The 26,999-nt window shown below is 39.9% G+C and overlaps 1 protein-coding gene across 3 annotated transcripts in view; it reads right to left on the bottom strand.

Annotated features, from left to right (window-relative positions):
* DYM (dymeclin) overlaps positions 1–26,999 on the bottom strand; it is a 388,874-nt gene that overhangs the window by 114,610 nt on the left and 247,265 nt on the right. For all 3 annotated transcript variants that reach the window (XM_040264506.1, XM_040264509.1, XM_040264508.1), the window contains one exon: positions 18,605–18,707. In XM_040264506.1, coding sequence (XP_040120440.1) covers positions 18,605–18,707 — 103 coding nt within the window. The remainder of the gene's footprint in view (positions 1–18,604; positions 18,708–26,999) is intronic.

Below are 26,999 nucleotides of genomic sequence, written 5' to 3'. Positions count from 1 at the left end.
TACAGGGACTGGCAAACTACAAACCATGGGCCAGATGAGATTAGTGGCCTGTTCTAATGTGGCCTCTGAACTAAGAATGGTTTTTGCATTTTTAAAGGAAAGGGTTGTAAACAAAACACCCCAAACAAAGACAGATGACAAAGAAAGCAATAGAAAACCTTTGATGAGCACTACTCTCTATGATTTTTCCAGTGGTCATGTATGGACATGAGAGTTGGACTGTGAAGAAGGCTGAGTGCCGAAGAACTGATGCTTTTGAATTGTGGTGTTGGAGAAGACTCTTGAGAGTCCCTTGGACTGCAAGGAGATCCAACCAGTCCATTCTAAAGGAGATCAGTCCTGGGTGTTCTTTGGAAGGAATGATGCTAAAGCTGAAACGCCAGTACTTTGGCCACCTCATGCGAAGAGTTGACTCATTGGAAAAGACTCTGATGCTGGGAGGGATTGAGGGCAGGAGGAGAAGGGGACGGCAGAGGATGAGATGGCTGGATGGCATCACGGACTCGATGGACCTGAGTCTGAGTGAACTCCAGGAGTTGGTGATGGACAGGGTGGCCTGGTGTGCTGCGATTCATGGGGTCGCAGAGAATCAGACATGACTGAGCGACTGAACTGACTGACTGACTGACTCTTGTAGAGCCCTGGGGAAGGGAACAGTATTCTCAGAGTTCTTATATTTCATAAGATTGTGTTTCTTACATTTGCAAGTCAGTTTGCGTGTGCACTCAGTCACTCAGTCGTGTTTGACTCTTGCGATCCCATGGACTGTAGCCCACCAGGCTTGTCTCTGTCCACTGAATTTTCCAGGCAAGAATACTGGAATGGGTTGCCATTTCCTACTCCAGGGGACCTTCTCGATCCAGGGATAGAACTTGTGTCTCTGTGTCTCTGGCACTGGCAGGCAGATTCTTTACCACTGAGTTAGGAGGGAAGCCCTCAAGGCAGTTTGGTGGGATATAAAATCCTTGGTGATGGAGTCGGTGATAGGGAAGTCCTGCGTGCTGCAGTCCATGGGGTCACAAAGATTCAGACACAACTGAGAGACTGAAGTGAACTGACTGAAAATTCTTGCCTCACATTTGCTTTCCTAGAGTATCTTAAAAATGTTATTTCACTTTACTGTGGCATAAAAAACTGCCAAAAAGCCTGTTGACAATTTTATTTTCTTTACTTAAAAGTGACCTGGTCTTTTTGCCTGAGTACCCTTCAAGTCTTTTTCTCTCTAGTTTGTAACTGTGGAATTTCACTGGAGTTTGTGTTGGTATTTGTTGTCCTGGGTTGAGTTTTCAGAGGCATACAACATACGCTCTTTCAACATGTAGTTTCAAATCTTTTCCTTCATAATTTAGGAAAGTTTCTTTGAAGTACAGCTTTTAGTATCTTTCTTCTTTTGGGGGTTCCTAATTTATATATGTTGGATTTCTGCCTACACTATCTAGTCACTTTCTTGCGAATATTTTTTATTTCTTTTTGCTTTCAAGCTTTTCTTCCTTTTTACTTTCTGTTTTTCTTAAGGAATTATATCTGTTTATTTACTAAATATTTTCTCTTCGTGGAAAGTCTACACTTCTGAAAATTTTTATTTCTTATTTAGAAATAAAATTTGTCTGAGTTTTTATAATCCTGATTTATGTTGTTCTGTTCTATCATTTTCTTAGCTTTTTAAAAGTTGTTCTGAAAAGTTATTTAACAGTTTTAATCTATTTTGTGGGTATATCTCATGATGATATTGTTGATACAGGAGTTATTCTCTTCTTCCCTTACACTGGATTTGACTGCGACTTCTCTCTTTTGCTCATTTGTAATAAAGTTAAGTTTTCCTGCCTTTCTTCACCTTTCTGTGAAGTGTCCATAAACACGGCCATGCACCTTCTAGAATCTCCTGGCTCTCTTTCCCAACCCTGCATTTATCTGAACTTTTTTTTTTTTCTTTGCTTATAATCCCTGACCTCTTCTGGGGGCTCCATTTCTGGTAGCTCCACCTCACTGTGGGGCTTGGTCCTAGAAGAGAGCTTCAGCCATTTAGTTTTACGAGCTGACAGGGCCCAGAGGCTGGAACCCTTTCAGCTCTTAGAGCAGACCCCTGACACTGAACTCTGGGTTACAGTGTGCAAACTCCTTCCAGTTTCAGGCGCTGGCCTGAGAGCTTTCCGGTCAATCCCTGTTTCCTTCGCAGATGGTCCCTTGGCTGTCTCATCCTTCCAGCTCCTCTCACTGATGCTGCAAGGATCTTGTAGCTCGAGGTAGTTTCTACCCACCCTCCAGTATTTGGGGTTTCACGTGGCTACATGGTCACCCAGTTTTGTTGTAAATGTTGTGTTTGCGATGCATTCTACTTGTTGTTTTCAGGGGAAATTTCAAAAAACCTAAAAAACTTTGCAGCTGGATCCACATTCCCAGGAATTCTCCTCATAAAACTTACATGCCTAACCGCTATATATACTCTTAATTAAAAGCCCTTCCACTCTGTAAGACTCAGATGAAAACCACTAAAACCTTTTATGATGTCTTCTCAGAGCAGCCTTTTATCTGTAGCATTCTATAAAACATAAGCTGATATTTATCATATCTATAAACATGTACATCACTGTGATATCTACAAATGTCTATCTCAAATCATTAAAGAAAGGATTGGCATCATCATTTTGTATTTCCTAACAAGCTTTGTCACACACCCAGGCCCACTACTGTCGTGTAACTCCAGGGTACACCAAGCACACTGTATCTGAGGTTTTCAGGGACATGTTCCAGGGACATGGTTCACACAGAATACAAAGAGAGTGGTTCAGTTCAGTTCAGTCGCTCAGTTGTGTCCGACTCTTTGTGACCCCATGAATTGCAGCACGCCAGGCCTCCCTGTCCATCACCATCTCCCGGAGTTCACTCAGACTCACGTCCATCGAGTCCGTGATGCCATCCAGCCATCTCATCCTCGGTCGTCCCTTTCTCCTCCTGCCCTCAATCCCTCCCAGCATCAGAGTCTTTTCCAGTGAGTCATCTCTTCACATGAGGTGGCCAAACTACTGGAGTTTCAGCTTTAGAATCATTCCTTCCAAAGAAATCCCAGGGTTGATATCCTTCAGAATGGACTGGTTGGATCTCCTTGCAGTCATAGGGACTCTCAAGAGTCTTCTCCAACACCACAGTTCAAAAGCATCAATTCTTTGGCGTTCAGCCTTCTTCACAGTCCAACTCTCACACCCATACATGACCACAGGAAAAACCATAGCCTTGACTAGACGGACCTTAGTTGGCAAAGCAATGTCGCTGCTTTTGAATATTCTATCTAGGTTGGTCATAACTTTTCTTCCAAGGAGTGTCTTTTAATTTCATGGCTGCAGTCACCATCTGCAGTGATTTTGGAGCCCCCAAAAATAAAGTCTGACACTATTTCCACTGTTTCCCCATCTATTTCCCATGAAGTGATGGGACCAGATGCCATGATCTTCGTTTTCTGAATGTTGAGCTTTAAGCCAACTTTTTCCTCTCCTCTTTCACTTTCATCAAGAGGCTTTTTAGCTCCTCTTCACTTTCTGCCATAAGGGTGGTGTCATCTGCATATCTGAGGTGATTGATATTTCTCCCGGCAATCTTGATTCCAGCTTGTGTTTCTTCCAGTCCAGCGTTTCTCATGATGTACTCTGCATAGAAGTTAAATAAGCAGGGTGACAATATACAGCCTTGACGTACTCCTTTTCCTATCTGGAACCAGTCTGTTGTTCCATGTCCAGTTCTAACTGTTGCTTCCTGACCTGCATACAGATTTCTCAAGAGGCAGGTCAGGTGGTCTGGTATTCCCATCTCTTTCAGAATTTTCCACAGTTTATTGTGATCCACACAGTCAAAGGCTTTGGCATAGTCAAGAAAGCAGAAATAGATGTTTTCTGGAACTCTCTTGCTTTTTCCATGATCCAGCGGATGCTGGCAATTTGATCTCTGGTTCCTCTGCCTTTTCTAAAACCAGCTTGAACATCAGGGAGTTCACGGTTCATGTATTGCTGAAGCCTGGCTTGGAGAATTTTGAGCATTACTTTACTAGCATGTGAGATGAGAGCAACTGTGCAGTAGTTTGAGCATTCTTTGGCATTGCCTTTCTTTGGGATTGGAATGAAAACTGACCTTTTCCAGTCCTGTGGCCACTGCTGAGTTTTCCAAATTCGCTGGCATATTGAGTGCAGCACTTCCACAGCATCATCCATCAGGACTTGAAACAGCTCAACTGGAATTCCATCACCTCCACTAGCTTTGTTCGTAGTGATGCTTTCTAAGGCCCACTTGACTTCACATTCCAAGATGTCTGGCTCTAGAGTAGTGATCACATCATCTTGATTATCTGGGTCGTGAAGATCTTTTTTGTACAGTTCTTCCATGTATTCTTGCCACCTCTTCTTAATATCTTCTGCTTCTGTTAGGTCCATACCATTTCTGTCCTTTATCGAGCCCATCTTTGCATGAAATGTTCCCTTGGTATCTCTAATTTTCTTGAAGAGATCTCTAGTCTTTCCCATTCTGTTGTTTTCCTCTATTTCTTTGCATTGATCGCTGAAGAAGGCTTTCTTATCTCATCTTGCTATTCTTTGGAACTCTGCATTCAGATGCTTATATCTTTCCTTTTCTCCTTTGCTTTTTGCCTCTCTCCTGTTCACAGCTATTTAGAAGGCCTCCCCAGACAGCCACTTTGCTTTGTTGCATTTCTTTTCCATGGGGATGGTCTTGATCCCTGTCTCCTGTACAATGTCACGAACCTCATTCCATAGTTCATCAGGCATTCTATCTATCAGATCTAGGCCCTTAAATCTATTTATCACTTCCACTGTATAATCATAAGGGATTTGATTTAAGTCATACCTGAATGGTCTAGCGGTTTTCCCTACTTTCTTCAATTTGAGTCTGAATTTGGTAATAAGGAGTTCATGATCTGAGCCACAGTCAGCTCCTGGTCTTGTTTTTGTTGACTGTATAGAGCTTCTCCATCTTGGGCTGCAAAGAATATAATCAATCTGATTTTGGTGTTGACCATCTGGTGATGTCCATGTGTAGAGTCTTCTCTTGTGTTGTTGGAAGAGGGTGTTTGCTATGACCAGTGGGTTTTCTTGGCAAAACTCTATTAGTCTTTGCCCTGGTTCATTCCGCATTCCAAGGTCAAATTTGCCTGTTACTCCAGGTGTTTCTTGACTTCCTACTTTTGCATTCCAGTCCCCTATAATGAAAAGGACATCTTTTTTGGGTGTTAGTTCTAAAAGATCTTGTAGGTCTTCATAAAACCATTCAACTTCAGCTTCTTCAGCATTACTGGTTGGGGCATAGAGTTGGATAACCATGATATTGAATGGTTTGCCTTGGAGACGAACAGAGATCATTCTGTCGTTTTTTAGATTGCATCCAAGTACTGCATTTCGGACTCTTTTGTTGACCATGATGGCTACTCCATTTCTTCTGAGGGATTCCTGCCCGCAGTAGTAGATGTAATGGTCATCTGAGTTAAATTCACCCATTCCAGTTCATTTTAGTTCGCTGATTCCTAGAATGTCGGTGTTCACCCTTGCCATCTCTTGCTTGACCACTTCCAATTTGCCTTGATTCATGGACCTGACATTCCAGGTTCCTATGCAATATTGCTCTTTACAGCATCAGATCTTGTTTCTATCACCAGTCACATGCACAACTGGGTATTGTTTTTGTTTTGGCTCCATCCCTTCATTCTTTCTGGAGTTACTTCTCCACTGATCTCCACTAGCATATTGGGCACCTAATGACCTGGGGAGTTCCTCTTTTGGTATCCTATCATTTTGCCTTTTCATACTGTTCATGGGGTTTTCAAGGCAAGAATACTGAAGTGGTTTGCCATTCCCTTCTCCGAGTTCCCTGTAATTCCTGTGCATTGCAGGAAAGCACATCTCTTCCTATATACCCAGTGTAGCTCCAGAGAACTAATGGAACCAGAGAACGCCAATGTTAAACAAGTCACACATAAAGAATCTACTTCAAGATACAATTTAAAGGCAGAGAAATCAAGAATCAGACTGGCAAAATAAACTGCCTAAGACCACAGCAAATTAAAGATAAAAAACCAGAACACAGGTCTTCTAACAGAAGGAAATGGGAACCCACTCCAGTATTCTTGCTTAGAAAACTCCATGGACAAAGGAGCCTGGCAGACTACAGTCCATGGGGTCCCAAAGAGCTGGACATGACTCAGTGTGTGTGCACGTGTGCATGCGCGTGCACACACACACACTCTTCTAATTTTCAGGCTGTTACTCTATCCAAAACTTTTCTAGATCACTCATCAATATGCATTTGTTCAAGATGATTCTAAATATGGTCCCGATAATCCCCTTTCCAGGTACTAAACCCCGCCAGGCTCACAGAAGCTCTTGTTTCAAGCCCTCTACATTCACTGTTCCATCTTCCTAAAACACACTGCCTCTACATGACTCACTGCTGCTCCTTCCTTGGGCTGTGCTCAAACATCACCTTCCGAATGAGGCAAACCCTCCACTGACTACCCATTACTACACTGCTACCTTCCTTTGGCCTGTGCTCCCAATCCCTTTACCCTGCTTTACTTTCCCATGGGAACTTCTTACATTTCATTCACTTGTTCATTTGTTTGCCTGTGCATACAATCGTTACACATCTCTCTTCATTAGAATGCAGGCTTCATGATGGCAGAAATTTTTTTCACTGATGTCCTCACAGAACAGAGAAAAAAGGGGCTGAGACGATACCAGTTGCTCGTTACTCTTTGGATGAAAGAATAAGGAATTTCAAATACCACATGGAGTTTTTTTATGTGTGTACTACTCTTTTGTAAGCAGTATTACTGTTAACCAAGATAATATTATTAATTATATGGAGATCAAATTTCAAATTGCCAACATCCATTGCATCATAGAAAAAGCAAGGGAATTCCAGAAAAATGTCTACTTCAGCTTCCCTGACTATGCTAAAGCCTTTGACTGTGTGGATCACAAGAAACTGTGGAAAATTCTTAAAGAGGTGGGAATACCAGACTACCTTACCTGTCTCCAGAGAAACCTGTATGCAGATCAAGAAGCAACAGTTAGAACTGGACATGGAAAAATGGACTGGTTCCAAATGGGGAAAGGAATATATCAAGGCTATATATCATCACCCTGCTATTTAACAAATACGCAGAGTAGGTCATGTGAAATGCTGGGCTGGATGAATCACAAGCTGGAATTAAGACTGTCGGGAGAAATATCAACAACCTCAGATGTGAGGATACTACTGTAGTGGTAGAAAGCAAAGAGGAACTATAGAACCTCTTGATGAGGGTCAAAAAGTGGGCTTAAAATTCAACATTCAAAAAACGAAGATTATCGCATCCAGTCTCGTCATTTCATGGCAAATAGATGGGGGAAAAGTGGAAACGGTGACAGATTTTACTTTCTTGGGCTCCAAAATCACTGTAGATGGTGACTGCAGCCATGAAATTAAAAGATGCTTGCTCCTTGGAAGGAAAGCAATAACAAACCTAGATAGCATACTAAAAAGTAGAGATATATAGACTTTGCTGACAAAGGTCTGTATAGACAAAGCTATGGTTTTTCCAGTAGTCATGTATGGATATGAGCGTTGGACCATAAAGAAGGCTGGGCGCCGAAGCATTGACGCTTTCAAACTGTGGTGTTGGAGAAGACTCTCACAACAAGGAGATCATACCAGTCAATCTTAAAGGAAATCAACCCTGAATATTTTTTGGAAGGACTGATGCTGAAACTCCAATACTCTGGCCACCTGATAAAAAGAGCTGATGCACTGGCAAAGACCCTGAAGATGGGAAAACCTGAGGACAGGAGGAGAAAGGGTGACAGAGAATGAGATGATTGGATAGCATCACCAACTCAATGGACATTAAGTCTGGACAAACTCTGGAAGATAGTGAAGGAGAGGGAAGCCTGGAGAAAGGGTGACAGAGAATGAGATGATTGGATAGCATCACCGACTCAATGGACATTAAGTCTGGACAAACTCTGGAAGATAGTGAAGGACAGGGAAGCCTGGCGTGCTGCAGTTCAAGGGATCACAAAGAGTCAGACACAACTTAGGGACTGAACAATAGCAAAAGCAGAGCATTCACAACAGGTATGGGGAATTTAGGACTTATGCATGAGTCTAATCTCTCACTTGGTATCTTCCATGATCTCAAATTTGAATTTGAATGAGGTCACAAGGATACTATTGTGTTGCTCCAAAATATATCTTTTTCTTTAATGTACAATGCTTACTGATCAACTTAGTGACTGAATTAATGACAAACCGTTTTTAGGGTCATGTTCTAAGCCTAACAGCATTTTGTGCTCAACTCGCAGTTTTTCCATCAGCCCACACTCCAGGATTTAGTTTGTTCTGTTAACAAGAACTCAATGACTGTCACCTATTTTCACACCAAAAACAGTATTCACTAAAGCCCCAGGTTAATGAATGGACAAAATCTTACTGTACTGACTTCTCATGATGTCAGTGGGATCTTTAAAGTTCAGAATGACAATGGCTCCATCTTTAAAGCTACTATAACTCAAGGGGTGTTGAAAGCTCTAGGAATAGAATGTCATACTGTTCCTGAAGACCCCAATCTCCAGAAAAAGTTGAAAAGGCTAATGACATTATTCAAAGACATCCATGTAAGCATCACTTTCACTTTCTTCCTTTCATTTTCACTTTCTTACTTTGTTTTCTTCCCTGGTGACTCAGACGGTAAAGCGCCTGCCTGCAATGTGGGAGACCAGGGTTCGATCCCTGGGTCAGGAAGATTCCCTGGAAAAGGAAATGGCAACCCACTCCAGTACTCTTGCCTGGAAAATCCCACAGATGGAGAAGCCTGGCAGGCTACAGTCCATGGGGTCACAAAGAGTCAGTCGTGACTGAGCGACTTCACTTTCTTTCTCTTCTAAGCCTAAAAATGTACTAAATTTTTAATAATCAGTATTAACTTTCTTATTAAGATGTATCATACTGGTCAGTGAATTGAAATTTGAGTAAGAATAACTTTTGTTTTATTATTAGCAGAGCTTTAGCTCATTATCCAATTCTAAGTGAGAGATTAGACCCAAATGCATAAAAATAATTAACCATGCATGCCTGCCCAGTTTATTATTAAACAAACATGATAAGTCATTTCAGTTTCGAGGACTGAAACTTAGTTCTTATAAGTCCATTTTCCAAACAACTACTTTGTTGTGTTAGCGAATCAAGAAAACCAAAACACTCCAAGCATGGAATAGCATCTAACAATTGTCAAAGTGCAAATTAACTTGTCTTCTGCTTCCCAAAGCATATCACTTCTCATGACTGAGATCTTCAAACTCAGATCTTGGAAACGCAAATAATTTATGAATAAGCTGAGAAACAATTTAGGCTTAACTTTCTCTGGTGTTCACTGAATCTTCTAATAATACCTGAATCTTAGATAAATTCTGATGATTTCATGTTCATTTTTGCATTTATAAAGTAATACTCAAATATTCTTCTAAAGATTTCTTAAGAATTTTTCAGAAAGCCATGAAATTTCCAACAAAACAAGCAGAGCTAAATTCTCAATACAATTTTTTTTTTCTCAGAAATTAAATCCACTAAGGAAAGAGTTGAGTTTCCACTCATACAATGAGTAAGATTACTAGTTTTTGGGGGTCTTATTTGGAGAAACTATAATAAAGTGCCATTTATAAAATATTTGCAGCTTTGACTATAATCAACTGTAATAATAAGATACCAGCTCAAAAATTCTTTTCATTTAAACCTCTTTTGTAATACTGCTTTTTAATAACCCTCATAATAGCTGAATTAAAGGACCCCAACAGAAATCATTCATCCCACATAAAACAAACATTGCCTTTTCTTCTTAGCTTTGTTTTACAGGCTACATTATTTCCAGATGACGCTTGAGGGGACTACGGTTTCAAGAATTAGATGCTTAAATAGACAGCTGCTTTCTATTTGCCATGTAAATCAAGGATATATCAAAGAAAATTCCAAATAGTAGACTTCTTTTCTTCCTATTAGGAACTATGAACTCAGGCAGAAAGGGAGAAACAGAAGGAAAAACAATAAATAGTTGAGCAAAGAGAAAATTAAAATAATGATTTCTAACAAAGAAAGTTTGAAAAATCTTAGGAAAAGATGTTTTTATATTAGCTCTGTACAGTAGCAGGTAAGAATATTTTCACTCCATTGGGAGGGGGAAGAAGGAAACTGTGCTCACTGGTTTTCACAAATTTATCACACACTGCTACTGAATTTAATATGCATGGGTTATTTTTTCTGTATTCTTTAAACTTCTCTTAGAAAGTTAATTAATCATTGCCAGATTTCAATGCAAATATCCGTTTATAAGGCAGTAGAGGGAACATAAAAGTTATTTAAGTACTTTTCATGATAATTTTAAAAAATCCTTAAAAAGGATATTTTACCGTATTCTACAAGAAGGGACAGGACAAATTTCCTCTCTAGGAATAAAGGGCAGTAGTCTTTATCTCAATTCAGGTGTGCTTAAGAGCGAAGGAATTTATTTTTCTCTTTTAAGCAAGAGGGGATTTCTCCTACTCAAATTGTCTGTAGAAGCATTCTCAGAACATTTCTGAAACTCCCAGTTCAGAAATGCTTCAAAACCAAATTATAACACAACCAAGAAAATCAGTCTGATTATGTTAAAGTCCTGGTTTTTCATTAGGAAGAAAAAGTGGCAGGGGTGGGTGTGGAGCTTGCTCATTTGCTAGAGGCCTCATTTATTTGATTTTTAAAATCAATTGTTCTAAAGAAGAAACTTCTTGGGACTTAATCCGTGTGGGGCTTGGAATTTACTTACGTTCAGAGCAGTTGTAGGGAAGGTAGTAAGATTTGTAACCTCATTCACAATGTTTGATTCTTTTTTTTTACATTGGTATTGACATTATGAAAGTAACGATTAAGATCTTGATTCAAATTTCATGATCCTCCTTGGAGAACTGATTGATTTTAGGGCTGAAGCAGAGGAAATATGAGATGAGTTGGAGCACCGTGAAGGATGCAAAAAAAAAAAAAAAAAAAAAAGGTTGATGCATATTCAAAGAGTAGCCAACAAAACCTGAAATGGTTAAAGTTGGAATAACCTGAGTAACAAAATAACAACAGTCCTGAACGATAAGAAGAAAATAAGTATCCAGGAGTTTATACTGATAGAAATAAATAACTGCACAGGCAAGAACTTTGGGGAGAGGTGACAACTCTTCCTTGCAGAATTCCGTTTATAAATGTAGAGGGAATGAGACAAATAGAAAATCATTCCAAACTCAGTAAAATAATGATGCAGACAAGACTGATCAATGGATGCTAGGATTTGTGGGAAAATGTTTAGGAAAAAACTGGATACTGGCATTGTCTCGAAGTATCTTCCCCATATACTCTTCCAATATAGTGGAAATATGTAATAAAGTATTTCCAGTATAGTGACAATGACTACTATATAAAGCATACAGAAATTACAAAGGGAAAATTAGCAAGTTTATAGTGAAGAATATTGGCAGACATCATCCTAGTGATTTGATCAAGTAAAAACATCACCAGTGCGTGTGTGTGTGCTAAGTCACTTCAGTCATGTCTGACTCTATGCGACCCTATGGACTGTAGCCTGTCAGGCTCCTCTGTCCATGGGATTCTCCAGGCAAGAATACTGGAATAGGTTGCCAGTTCCTTCTCTAGGGGATCTTTTCAACCCAGGGAATGAAGTCACCTCTCTTGCGTCCCCTGCATTGGCAGGCGAGTTCCTTACCACTAGTGCCACCTGGGAAACCCAAACATCACCAGTAATACAGACCAACCCCATGTATTCTCTGGAATGATGCTATGAGAAGGGCACATCACTTCTGTAGTATCCTTTCCAATAATGCATAACATCAATCTAATCATGAGAAAATGCCAGACAAACCCAAACTGAGGGACAGTCTGCAAAATAAATGATTAGTACTCTTGTAAAGTGTATGACACCACCCTTATGGGACAAAGTGAAGAGGAACTCAAAAGCCTCTTGATGAAAGTGAAAGAAGAGAGTGAAAAAGTTGGCTTAAAGCTCAACATTCAGAAAACGAAGATCATGGCATCTGGTCCCATCACTTCATGGGAAATAGATGGGGGAAACAGTAGAAACAGTGTCAGACTTTATTTTGGGGGGCTCCAAAGTCACTGCAGATGGTGATTGCAGCCATGAAATTAAGAGACACTTACTCCTTGGAAGGAAAGTTATGACCAACCTAGATAGCATATTCAAAAGCAGAGACATTACTTTGCCAACAAAGGTCCGTCTAGTCAAGGCTATGGTTTTTCCAGTAGTCATGTATGGATGTGAGAGTTGGACTATGAAGAAAGCTGAGCACTGAAGAATTGATGTTTTTGAACTGTGGTGTTGGAGAAGACTCTTGAGAGTCCCTTGGACTGCAAGGAGATCCAACCAGTCCATTCTAAAAGAGATCAGTCCTGGGTGTTCTTTGGAAGGAATGATGCTAAAGCTGAAACTCCAGTACTTTGGCCACCTCATGTGAAGAGCTGACTCACTGGAAAAGACTCTGATGCTGGGAGGGATTGGGGGCAGAAGGAAAAGGGGATGACAAAGGATGAGATGGCTGGATGGCATCACAGACTCGATGGACCTGAGTTTGAGTAAACTCTGGTAGTTGGTGATGGACAGGGAGGCCTGGCATGCTGCAATTCATGGGTTGCAAAGAGTCGGACACGACTGAGAGACTGAACTGAACTGAAAGTGTCAAAGGTCATGATATCCAAGGAAAGACTAAGGAAACATGACAACAAAATGCAATGTAGCATCCTGGACTAGATAACAGAAAAGAATAAGGGCAATAGTGTTAAAACTGGTAAAACTCAAATGAGGTATGTGTTTTAATTAACAGTATTGTACCAAGGTTAATTTCTTAGTTTTCAAAAATGTTCTTTGGTTATGTAAGATATTTACAAAGGGGAAAGCTGGTGAACGCTACATGAAAATGGGGAACACATATACACCCATGGCCGATTCATGTGAATGTACAGCAAAAACCACAATATTATAAAGTAATTAGCCTCCAATTAAAAAAAATCCTTTGTAAGTCTAAAATTATATGAAATAATAAAGAAAGAAAGGACTGAGGGAGGGAAAAAGGAGAGAAGGGAGGGGCAAATAAGTCATAAACATGACAAAAACGTAAAGATCTTTATCTAAAAAGAAAAGTATAAGGTAATAAGTTCTATTTTTCCTTCTTTTCAGTCTAACTCCCCATAGGTAACCACTACTTAATATTTTCTTATGCATTATTCCAGAAAAATTAAATGCATACTTCAATCATATATGTACATATAACCTATATACTAGAAAGTATGGTTTTCTGTTTTTTTCTACCAAATAAAGTATTATGGATATCTTTTCATATAAATCTATATGGATTGAATTTGTTTTAAAAAATGTCTGAAGAATACTGCATTGGATAAGCTTAAACTTTAATCAGTTCCTTAAAGATAGATTTTTTTCCCCTTATTTCCATATTTTTGCTGTTAAACCAAGCCGAAAAATATGGCTTCCCAGGTGGCACTAACGGTAAAGAATCCACCTGCTAATACAGGAGACATAAGATGCAGTTTCAATCCCCGGGTCAGGAAGATTCTCTGGAGGAGGAAATGGCAACCCACTGCAATATTCTTAACTGGAAAATTCCATGAACAGAGGAACCTGGCAGGCTACAGTCCATGGGGTTGCAAAGACACTTGAGTGACTGAACACACTTGTGTAATTGCATTATCTAGTTGACTTTAGCAGTTTCTAAAGTCAAGTCATGCTCAAGAAACATATTTTCCCTCTTTGAAAATATTAACTTTTTCAGAGTATAAAGTTAATTTTTCTAAATTCACTCTCATGCCACAATGTCAGCCAAGCTGTTATCTATATGTTACTACACTCAACAAGCAGTTCTTTTCTTCCCATAGTGCTCCAAACACTACTTTTTAAAATGGCTTCACTGAGATAACATCCACAACCACGTGCGCGTATGAGTGCACAGGCGCTCAGTCGTGGCCACCTCTCTGTGACCCCATGGATGGCAGCTTGCCAGGCTCCTCTGTCCATGGGATTTCCTAGGCAAGAATACTGGAGTGGGTTGCCATTTCCTCCTCTGGGGGATCTTCCCGACCTAGGGATCGAACCTGCATCTCCTGTATCGGCAGGCAGATTCTTTACCACTGAGCCACCTGGGAAGCCTTCACAAGCATGTACTTTGTTAATTTAAATGTACAATTTAACAGTTGTTAGTATATTCAGAATTGTACGACCATCACCATAATCTAATTTTCAAACATTTTTCTCATCCCTGAAAGAAACCCTGAACCATCAGCAGTCACTGACCATCCTGCATCGGATCGTGGATTTTTTCCAATAAATACAGTCGGCTCTCCATAGTTTCAGGTTTTATTTCTGTGGATTTAACCAGCCTTGGATAGAAATTTCTATCCATGGTTAGGTAAATCCGAGGATATGGAGGGCTGACTGTACTATACCACTTTACATAAGGGACATGAGCATCCTTGGATCTTGGTATATGTGAGGGCTCTTAAAACCAATCCCCCTCGGACATTGAGAGACAACGTATACTATGTTTCTTCCTATATGTGCAGCTTATGATAAAGTTTGATTCATGAATTAGGTACTAGAAGAGAATATCCAAATTGCTAGCATCACTACTCTTGTGCTTTAGGGTCATTAAGCAAAAGAATGGTTATTTAAACACAAGCACTGCTCTCCTGCAACAGGCAGCTGATAATCTGGATGGCTACTATGTGACTAATGGTCGGGATATGCTGGACAAAGGGATGATTCATGTCCCAGGCAGGATGGAGCTGGACATTGAGAGATGTCATCATGCTTCTCAGAATGGTGTGAAATGTAAAACTATCAACTGCTTATTTCTGGAATTCTCCATTTAATATTTTTGGACTGCAGTTGACTGTGGGTAAATGAAACCTCGGAAAGCAAAACTGGGGCTAAGAGGGGGATGATTGTACTTGCTTAGCAAGTTGATGATAAACCCTTAGTTACTATTTCTACATCTGGGGATTTTTCTGACCTGGCTCCTTACTATTTTTGGCCAGGGTCTTTTTGGCTTGTGCCTTTGCATTTATGTTTGGAATGAGATGGGAAAGTGGATCCTATGAAAAGGTTAAAAAGTTCTTTGATGATCACACGGCAATATAATTTGGTTCCTTAAGATTCCACCTAGAATAAACTAGTCATCTCAACTAGTTGCCGAGATAATCACTAGAAATTAGGGAAACGACGTTTACATGTAATTGTGACAACAGTCCTAATTAAAAGCCACAGTTACATTTCAAAAGCAGCTACAATTCATTTACTATTTTTGTTTCACTGCCTGTATTCAGGTTGTGTTTTATATGACCAAAGTTATTTTAGAGGTTTATTCTTTTTTTCTTTTTTGGCTGAGCCTTGAAGCAAGTTGGATCTTAGTTCCCTGACTGGGGATGGAACCTGTACCCCCAGCAGTGGAAGTGCAGAGTCTTAACCACTGGACTGCCAGAGAAGTTCCCAGGGGTTAATTCTTAGGAAAATAGTGTTGAAAGATTCTTCTCTAACAATTCTCTCATGTCTTTTTAGTTGCTGAATTAAATTTTATGAAACTCTGATATAAAGACACCAAAACTCAGCCAAGTCAACTGAACTTCACTAGCCTTCCTAGATGCCTTAATCACTCTCTGACCAGCTATCACTGTAGTGAGCATTCTCTCTCCCCATGGAGAGCTCAACTGCAATTTTTATTTTCCCTTAAGCAGTCAGGGCATTTCCTCATTATCTAGAAGCTGGCTGAAGGTTTCACGTTTCCCCTGAGAGGTTCAGACAAAATGGCTGTACTAAAGTACTAATATTAATGTTTTCATAACATGCTATTTGTTTTCTATGCTGTTACTCAATTGACTGGTGAATTATACAGTATAATGACAATAAACTTTTCTTAATAAACTCAGAAATCTCTAGGTAGTCTGAAAGTACTCTATGTACTACAGTGAGAAGAAAAACAAATCCTTATTTTTATGCACGTATTCAAACTCTCTGCTAATATAGTTCTCTCAGTCCTGGTGTAGAAAGTATACATCTGGGAATTCACTGCTGCATTAAGGCCCTTTCATTTTCCGTTTCCGTCTTTTACAAACAAGTGTTCTAATGCATTCATTGAGGACACAGAATTTTATGTGGTTGTTGGCAAAGACACTTAACAAGTGAAATTTCTGGGGAAGAAAAGGGGAACATACTTTATTTGTCCAATTAATGGCCAAGTTAAAAGAGAACGATAATGAGAACATGGTTTCAAAAGTTCACGCTCTCATACATAGTGTTTTGAGCAATAAGAATGACCAATAAAACATGAGTTGTCACCAAGAAGAACTACCAAAGCACTTACTTTTGAGGTTGCTACTGTTTTCTTTAGTCACCTTTCAGCCTAGTGGCAGGGTGAGTGATTCACAATCATCGATACTACGACTGAATCAGTGTTACCCACCCTCTTCACTTAGCTCTAAGGAAAGGCAGCAAAATTCAAGTTCATAAACCTATCTGAAAAACGCTGTGATTTGCAAAGTCTCTGACATATAAATGTTAAAATAAGACTGTCAATGACAGCTTCATATGGAATTTTCCTTGTATTTCTAGAAAGCAGATGCTTCAAGAAGTTCCTTTTTATTAACACTTAGTGAAAATTTCATGCAAGAGGAAAACAAGGACTCTAAAAACTGTACAGTTCAATAGCAGACTTCATATATCCTTTACGAGTTCAGCTTGTGCTTTCACGGCATAATTACCTCCATAACTGGCAAATGCTATTAAATATGACCCATTTTCTCAAAGAAAATATCAATTTTCAGGCCTCTGATTAAAAGAGAATACTACTAAGGCAACCTCAGCATACACATTCAACACATTTTGTGTGGAATGAAATAACAGGAATACTATATAAATCAAATTATACATGTATAAAAATGACAAAACATTTACAGATGAACAAAATTCATATTCTTAATAAACATAACCCTATTGCCACTCTGGCCCCAAATGTGGATTCCAAGGAGCAAGTATAAAGAATTACTTTTCTTAGAACAAGTTATGACAAGGAAAGAATTCAATCAGCCATAATGCACATTTTTTCAAAAAGATGAGAATATTCAGCTCTCAGGAAAATTTTAAAAGATACTTTTTTTTTTTTTTTTTTTTTGGTAAGAGAGAAGTACTTTGGAATTTCAAACTTAATACCTAAATGGGATGACAGATCATAACATCTTTCTCACATACACACTAAATAAATAAATATAAGAGAAGAAAAACAGCGCCAGTCAGGTTGTGGCTGCACATAGCTATCTGTGTTTATCAGTGTCTGATATCCGGACTGGGTGCTGTTCCCACAGTCTCGTATCAGCACAACCATTTAGAAATGAAACAAACCACAGCAGGAAACAAGCAAAACAACTCTCTGGCTGTCTGGTACACATCACCACTTCAAACTCAGAATACAAAAATTCTCTGCTCAAGTTTCTGAGTATCGACTTTAAGTTGTCCCCAGATAAACAAATAGGGAGGTTCTTATTAGAACTGGATGAACTATCTCTGTGACTCGTGACATGAAAGCTTTTCGTATCCTCATCTAAGCATGCTCCACAATATGAGAAGTGTCACGGACAATGCCGCTGTCCTAAAGGAACGCACACAACGGGTTCCCCTCTTATTCCACAGTGCTCTTCCCTGGGCTGTGTCTATTCTATTCTGTCATCATCCTCTGAGGTCAGGTGGTAATAACCTCTTCATCTTTAAAGCAGGGGGAACAAATGCCACATGTTACTGCTGTTCTCTGCTGACCATGACTGACGAGACCAGGGCAGACACCCTGAACAAGACCCCCAGCAGAGCCAGTTAGAGTCTCTCTCTCCCAGGACCTGAGAATTAGAGGACTCTGAATAGTCAGCAAAAGGTATGACTCGCACTAAAACACGTTAAGGGTTGGGAGGGAAGTGGGTAGGAGGAGGGGTGAAGGCTGCTATTTCAGATAGCAACTATAGAAAAGGGGCCTATGGGATGCAGCAGCAGAATAAATCTGAAGCAAAAAGAAGCAGATAACAAAACTAAATGTCCAGAAAGACAGGCTATTTTGAAGAATCCAACGGCTTTTCAATTTTAAGTTCTTGTTCTCTGAAATCCAGGTCTATATCCTCCCCTTGAATTTACTGAGAAACCTTTGCATACTTCTTATAAAATTCCTCCTTTCGTTTCTCTGTAGTTAGTTTGGGTGGCCTTCCTGACTAAGGTAATATGATTCCTAATTATTAACAGGTAATAAGATTCCTAATTATTAACAATCATTGATTTAGGTTTGACTTTCTTCAACCACGTGTTAATAATCTTTGAAAAAAACTTTTTCCCTTGATTTCAAATGTTTCTTCTTTATTTTCTATTACAGGTTTCTCAGTGGCCAAGAACAGTCAGAACTTGGGAAGAGGGGGATTTGTTATTTTTTAATTTAGCAACGAAAGGAAAAATTTTTTATTGACAAGTAAGGTAACTACTTACATAATCTGGTAGAGGAACATCATTGGAACTCAGTGAACCTCTCAAGGACTGTGTGGCTTGTTCCAGAACTTTGTTGTGTTTTTTCGACAGCAAGGAAAACAAGCTGAAAAAACAAACAAAAGTCCAATTATATTAAAAGAACTAAGTGTCTCCTTTCATAGGTTTTAAATGGAATTATATAATTATACAGAATGTCAATTATTTCAAAATATACTTGTAAATGATTATTTTTTCATGCCTGTGTGAATAGCAAGATCAACAATACTATTGATATAATAAATGATAAAGTAAAAAGAATGTTTAAATTCTAAGGGCTCTAAAAAATAAAAGTTTGCCAGTTTAAGACTGTATTTCAAGTACAAGAGAAACTTTCAGAAGATTACTATCATGGAAAGAACAGTGGACAGAAATTTAGAAAACCTGGGACATGAACTGACTTTAGGAGTAACTCAGAGTGTATACTCTGTTACAAATCACTTGAAGCTTGCTGTATCTCAGTTTTCTCATCTTTCAAATGTGTATTAGATTATTTCTGTAGCATAATATAGAGTCCACAATTCTATATTATGGCTTTATATTCTTATTTCTCAAAAACACTGACTTTCAATATTGTATTATAAGATTTTGCTTCTGGCCATGATGGATTAACTGGTACTGGATAACTTGCCTGTGTAAACAACTAAAAACTGAACAAAATATACGAAATAACTGCTTTCAGATGCTCAACAACATCTGAATACAGGATTATGATCCCTAAAATAAGAGAGATCCACAGTGTTGTGTTAGTCGCTCAGTTGTGTCTGACTCTTTAGGACCCCATGGACTGTAGCCCACCTGGCTCCTCTGCCTATGGGATTCTCTAGGCAAGAATACTGCAGAGGGTAGCCATTCCGTTATCCAGGGGATCTTACTGACACACGGATCGAACCCAGGTCTCCTGCACTGCAGGTAGTTCTTTACCATCTGAGCCACTAGGGGAGTCTTTTGGGGGGCCCATGTGATTCATTACCTAGAAAGTGAGTTTCTATCCAGAGGAACATTTTAAGACTGTGGCTCAGAAAGCTGGGGCCCAAGCAGTGCACAAGAGTACTGTACTGAGAAGACAGATATGAATCTGGGGCTCTGTGGCAGCTGGAATTTGGAGAGTAGATTGTTAGACTGCACGGAACTGCAAGAGGGAGGCCCAAAACCTGCTCCACTGTCAATTCTTGAGTGTTTGGCTAAATAATATGCTGTGCTGTGCAAAGACAGACCTCACAAGGTATGACAGTAAACCCCCATTCAGGAGGCACAAACCGAACAGAGATTTTGGAAATCACAGAAGACTGGAAGTATGCTGAAGTTCCAACCTGTCAGAGTGGATAACACTCAGCTGAATTCTCGCAAAGACGATGTTCAGGAGTAGTATTCTAACTAAGAGTAAAGATTATTCTAAGACGGATCCTAACAGAACTAAGTGAGCGATTTTCAAGTATAAAACAAATTTACATTAAATATAAATGGATTAAACCCTCTGGTTAAATGATAAGAGATTGTCACACTAGGTAAAAAAACTAAACCCCAAAACATGCTATTTATAAGAGCCATACTTGTAAATTTGAAGATACAGATAAGTGAACAGTAAAATGATTCAAAAGAGATATTGTTTAATACAAACAATAATCATAAAAAAGGTAGAGTGGCTATATTAATATTAGACAAAGCAGGTTTAAGGATAAGATTATTACTAGAGATGAAGAGAGAAATTTTATAGTGATGAATTTACCAAGAAGCTGTAACAATCATAAATGTGTATATGCCAAATAACAGAGTTTCAAATATATATATGATCCTAATATTACATCTACTATTATCTAATGAAAAAAGAATTCCTCTTTGGGCTAGACAAAGGGTTAAAAATAAAGACAATTCTGATTCCATGTACTTTTCCATATAAGTATGGCTTGTAGTATCTTTTTTAAGGCCTGAAACATTACTCTAGTATTTCTTAGTGGTATCTTTCTAAATAGAATATTGATCTGAATATCAATTTAGGAAAATATCTAATTATTTCTGATGCTTTAAATGGGATAATTATTGAAAACAAGACTACTAAGTATTCTTTCCAGATTAAGTATTAACTAACATAAAAATGTTAAAAAATGAAAAAGTTTCTTAACACTTATGGGTAATGCTGGATGTGCACAAAGCAAATGTAACAGAGCTGAGAATATTCTCTAGATTTATATTCAAATACTTCAGGAAAATCTGTGAAATAATTACTGGGTGAATAAGTGTGAAATCAGCTAACACTGATCAAGCATATGTTGATGAAGAGAGATTTCTGTGAAATGGAATAGCCCAGTAAAGTTTCAGGAAGGGGTTAGACTTTACATAAAGTCTTGAAGAGGAAAAAACATCCATGCAAGAAGAGAGAGAAGGCATTTCCAAACAGAAGGCAAAGCACAGAGGCAAAACAGGGGACAGTGAGAAGAGTGAAGTGGAAATGTGTAAAGAAGTAGGAAGACGACTCAATCTGTAAGGGTTTGTGCACTGTCTCTGTCGTTTTATTTTTATGGGTCTTCTTTATTTGAGTTTTAGCTTTGCCTTTTTTTTTTTTTTTCTTTTTTCAGGTTAAAAGTAAACATCATGCTTTTTCCTCATATTCACTCCCATGACCCACTGGTAACAAATGTTAGCAGTTTATTGTCCATGATTCCAGAAATGTTATATTCATCAAAGCATGTATAGGAATGAATACTGTACATATACATCCATGCTTAATTCACAAAATAGGTATTGCTCTGTACCTTGCACTTTTTCCACTTAATAATACAATCTTTGATTTGTTCAATAAAACATATATTGACTTAGTTAACTGATATCCAAGCATATGTATAAACCACATTTTGACTAATCCATTAGAAAAGTATCATTGCAATGCGTTTACAATTTTTTCTATCATAAACAGCACTGCAGTGAACACTCCTGTACATAATTTTTAGCATACCTGAGATGAGACTGACCATAGGATAAAGTAAAACTGCTGAGTAAAAGAATAATTGAACATATTACTGAACTGCAAGGTGTCTATATTCTTAAAAATACAAATTATTTTCCAGGCAATAAAAATTAAGAGATAAAAATATGTTGAAATAGTCTATAAAGCATATTTACAAGGAAATGCATAAAAGGGGGAAATTAGTAAGATTCATCTAATTAGTTAGTATGTTGTTATGTTAACTCACTTCAGTCGTGTCTGACTCTTTGCAACCCTATGGACTATAGCTTGCCAGCTTCCTCTAACCACGGGATTCTCTAGGCAAGAATATTGGAATGGGTTGCCATTTCCTCCTCCAGGGGATTTTCCTGACCCAGGGATCAAACTCATGTCTCTTATGTCTCCTGCATTGGCAGGTGGGGTCTTTACCACTAGTGCCACCCTGGCACCCCTCTGAAATCACAGAGCTATGTACAAAAGCAGGCTTCTGCTCAGGACACTTTTGGCTGAAGAAGCAGACATACACCCAGGCACGCCAGCTCTGCACACAGCTTCAAGGCCACATTCTAAGGCCTTCAAGGCCATTATATTACATAGCTAAATATACTGCTGCTGCTGCTAAGTCACTTCAGTCGTGTCCGACTCTGTGCAACCCCATAGACAGCAGCCCACCAGGCTCCCCTGTCCCTGGGATTCTCCAGGCAAGAACACTGGATTGGGTTGCCATTTCCTTCTCCAATGCATGAAAGTGAAAAGTGAAAGTGAAGTTGTACTACTTAGTGAATTTTCTGAAATAAATGGAGTTTCAGAAGTTTTTTGAGATGGAATGGTCTTTGGTGGTTGATTCTAGTATCTGGCATGGCAAGACTCAAAGGGGCATCAACTGGGTGCCTGAACAGAAAGCTAAAGCAGTAAACATACCTGGAAAAAGTGAGCTTTTTGGTATTAGTAAGAGGAAGGGGGCAAATGGAAGTACAGCAGCGCATTTTATGTTTACACAATACCAGAACTGTTCATGGGCTCAACAAACCTGGGATTTTTTCAGTCAGTATTCTAAGAGTGTACCCTTTAGAGAAGGACAAAAGAGGTAACCCATGGTAGCTTTTATCATCAATTGAAGACTTTTACGAAATGAGTCCTGGGAATCAAAGCAAAAAGGGTTTGACAATGTTTTCTTCAGAGAAGAAAGGCTAGTTTGTTTATTTTAAAAGAGAATACTAACAATCTGCTTTCCTTGTTAGTAGAAGACAAAACAAGGAAGGGAACTGCAATTCAAACACAAGCTCTTTCAGCTGGACACATCGGAAAATTTGACTGCTTCGGGCCTGCAGTACTGATATGGTTCACCTCAAGAACCTGTAGCTACTGCTCCCAGCTGTTTTTAAGAAGGTCGGTGTAGGAACAGATGATCTGAGGTCACTTCCAGTTTTCTATCGTGAATGAGAAACAGAATTCACACTTACTCAGGCTATTATTCTTCTGCCATCTAATAGGCTTTTTTCTCAGTTCTGTTAGCCAGAGCTCTCAAAGTTTTCTTAAATTAAAAAAAAAAATTCTAATTTTGTCTTCCATTTAGCATTTTTAGGGCACAATGACCTAAATTTATATGAGACATGATTTGCAAATTGCTGAGAAAAGTAACTTTTGCTTAAAGCTTTTGCATTCAAAATACCAGCCCCAATTAAATGCTAGTGAGAGTAAGCAACACACATGATATTTGTATGGAAGGGGTAATTCTGATTCTGGAAATAAGTGAAACTGACTCCCAAGGGCACTGATACTCAGAATACAGCTGTAATGATACTTAATTTAAATTAGAAAAAGACTGGATTTTCCTTGTTGTACAAGCATGTTCATTGTAAATTTGTTTAATGGCGAAAAACTAAAAGCAATAAAAACTCTGGTCAAGAATACAATGGGTAAATAAACTGTGGGATAGTCATATAATAGCACACTATGTAGCAATTAAAGGTTATCTAAACGGGATAAATCTCAAAAAAACAATGTTGTTCAATGAGCAAGGACCCTGGTAGAGAATGTGAACAAGGCATTATTATTGACTCAGTGTCTTCAGCATACAAATCAACATTATATATCTTCTACAGATAAAACTTTTGAAGTAATAAAACACACATGGAAATGATAAACATGACATTTAGGAGAGTCGTCATTCTCTGAGAAAGGAAGGAAATGAGATCAGGGAGGAAGAAATGAGAGGTTCAGCACACTCTGTCTCTCAAATATTCTTTCAGTTATACTAGATATATACATACTATATATATATTTTTTGGTTATACTAGATATACACATACAATACACATAATACTTTGGCCACCTGATGCAACGAACCAATTTACTGGAAAAGACCCTGATGCTGGGAAAGATTGAGGGCGGGAGGAGAAGAGGGCCAAGAAGGATAAGATGGTTGGATAACATCACCGACTCACTAGACATGAGTTTGAGCAAACTCGGGGAGATAGTGAAGGACAGGGAAGCCTGGTGCACTACAGTCCATGAGGTCACAGAGTTGGGCACAGCTTAGCGACTAGACAACAACGTATCTAGGGGACTTCTACGTTACTGTTTTTTTGGTGTATGCCTGAAATATTACACATTTAAAAAACTAATAAAAAAGAACACACTATCCTGAAGAAAACAGAGTCCCTGCCAACAGTCAGCATTTCATAAAAGAAAGAAGCATATAAACACGCATGGTGAGTCCAACCTGGAATGTGTTCAGAAAACCACTGGCTGCTGCAAAGGGCTGTCATTTAGGTACCCAGTTGGTGGCAGGAGATAAGACAGTTTAAAGACAGACTGTGGAGGGCCACTTATGACACATCAAAAGTCCTGGACCTTTCTATATGGAGTGAGAAGCTAATGGAAGCTAATCAGTCTTAGAAAATGAGTAGAGAGATGTGGTTCCTTGCCGCCAAGGAACTCAAGTCTAATGGAGTAAGGGGGAAAATGTCTACAATATTGGAATCAGAGAACGCCATGGGTCTGAGAGAGTGCTGTGGGAGTAAAGGTGAAGGCTAGGTACGTCTCCCAGAGGAAATCTATCGTGACGGTGGCCTTGAAGGTTAAGGGGTTTGCCGGTGGGGAAATGTAAAGGGGGAAGGGAGAGCCATTCTGAAGGGCGGAGAAGCATACATAAAGGCACAGAGCCGTCAGGGAAGTACCCAGAGTTTACGAGGCAAAGCTAGTGCAAGTCCACAGAGCGGGGAGCATTAGGCCAAGAGATGAATCCAGCAAGATCAGCAGGACCTGTTTAAAAAAATGCCAAGAGGTTTGCACCGTCAAGTTACTGAGACAGACAGTAACTCAGTCATTTACCAAGAACTGACTACATGTCAGGGATGAGCAAGCTGTCTGCTCGGGATATAGCTACTAGCAAAAGCCACAAGACCTCTGCCTTGCCCTCTTGGAGGGCACAGTCTGGTCAAGGAGGATATACTTGTATACAAGTGCTCCTGTCACTGGTGATGGAGAGATGCGTGGGCAGAAATGGGGACAAAGATGAGGGTGTCTGATCACACCTGAAGTGGGGACAGGAAATCATTTCTGGAGATGATGCCTGCGCTGAATCTTCAGGACCAATCTGAAGTTAGCCAAGCAAATCAGGCAACGGGAAAGGTAACGTGGGCAGAGAGAAGAGTATGAGAGGAAGCAGAGAAATCCGAGCGCTGCGGGTGCAGTCAACAGGGCAGCACACAGGCTCATAAGGTGCTAAGTATCTGGCACCCCACGTTACGGTCAGGGCAGGAATGGGAACAGCTCATAGAGCACCTCTTGTGTCTTAGTGAGACCTTGGACTTCATCCTGAAAGCCAGAGGTATTTTCTGACAGCAGGACTACAAAGATAAGTAAAAGAGAAAAATGCAAAGCTGCTGTGTTTGGTGTCCAAGTGGGAGGTGGGCAGGAAGGGATGGGCAGGAAGGGTGCCCGAGCCCTCTCGTTCTTCTCTGTCCTCCATCTCTCCCTGATCTCTCTCATCTCGAGGTGGCTGCAGAGGCCCTGTCACAGAACCTGAACAATCCACACCTGTGCAAGGAGGTACAGGTACATAACAATCACACTTGTTTGAGAAAGATTCTCGGCCCCTAGGCAGGATGGGAAGGTTGGACAGGGTGGGCAAGAGAACAGGAGTGGAAATAGATAATTTGGCGTAACTTTCACGCTGCTAAAAGTGAGAGGTAAGGAGGGCTTGAATTGGAGCAGGTATGAGCTATTTGGGGGGAAAAAAGGAATCCTGGATGACTCTCAGGTCTGGGAAATCTAGTGGCTGGCTGAGAATGTGACTGAACGTGCCAGGGATATACGAAGAAGAGCCAAAGAGCAGGGAGAAGACCTGGGAAACAAAGAGCTGTGTCTCAAGACAACAAGCGCAGCAGCAGACAGACTGACGGAGCAGACAGACTGATGAACATCAGACACTGTTCATCATCAGATAACCTGATGTGTATGCCGTTATTCTCCAGCCTTGTTTTATTTTGAAGGGATCATGAAATTGAGGCGGGGAGTGGGTAAGGCTCATAGCTACTAAGTGGTGGACTCAGGAGTCAAATTCAGGCAGATGGGCTCTCAGAGTGGTGTTCTTAACAGTTCTGCCATGAAACTCAGAGGTGCTCCAGAATACCCGGATGCCCATGGTTAGAAATGCCCAGATCCCAAAAACACCAGGTGCTCAGGAGAGATGTTAAGAAATTTAAGGGCTGTCAGCATCAGTTGAAATCACAAAAGTACAGGTGATTACCCAAGGATAACACATTTCTAGTATAAAACAAGGACAGAATTCTGGGTAAAGCCAGTAAAGAGTATTCAACGAAAGCTCAGAGTAGAAGAATGGGAAGAGAAGACATTCTTCTGGAAGTCAGGAGAACCATCTTAAGGTGGGAGCACTCGCCACTGTTAAAAGGTAAAGAAGGACTGAAAAAAATAAAGTCACCGGAACAGACACAAGGCAAGGAATCAATGGTGATGGTAAAAGAAACTTTTTTTCGTGGGGAGGAGGAGGCAGAAGCTGGCCCCCGGTGGCTGGGAGAGAAGCAGGATGCGGGGAAACAGGTGGTGCTGGGGTGAGGAAAGTGAGCGTATAAGTCTGTGGAGGAGGCAAGGCAGACAGAGGTCAGTGACTAGGAGGGGCGGTGGGGGTCCCTCTTTGACCACCGTAGACTTGCCCACAAGAACCTTGCCGCTGCTCACAACGTGCAGTCATGGCCTCTCCACGCCCCAGTCCTTCCTCTGACACACTCATGAGGAGCGCCACCAGAGACATGAGGCGGACCTCAACTCCACAGATGAGGAAACAGAGCTGGTGGTTCAGCCAAGGTCAAAGTGACACAGAGTAGTGAATACAAAAGTCCTTTTATAAACCCTCCAGAGCTATTAAAATGCAAAGAAATACAAAGTTTA

The sequence above is a fragment of the Oryx dammah genome, unplaced genomic scaffold (genome assembly GCF_014754425.2).
Source record: "Oryx dammah isolate SB20612 unplaced genomic scaffold, SCBI_Odam_1.1 HiC_scaffold_22, whole genome shotgun sequence".
In the NCBI taxonomy this organism is placed as follows: Eukaryota; Metazoa; Chordata; class Mammalia; order Artiodactyla; family Bovidae; genus Oryx; species Oryx dammah.
This window is presented reverse-complemented; position numbering and strand designations above follow the sequence as displayed.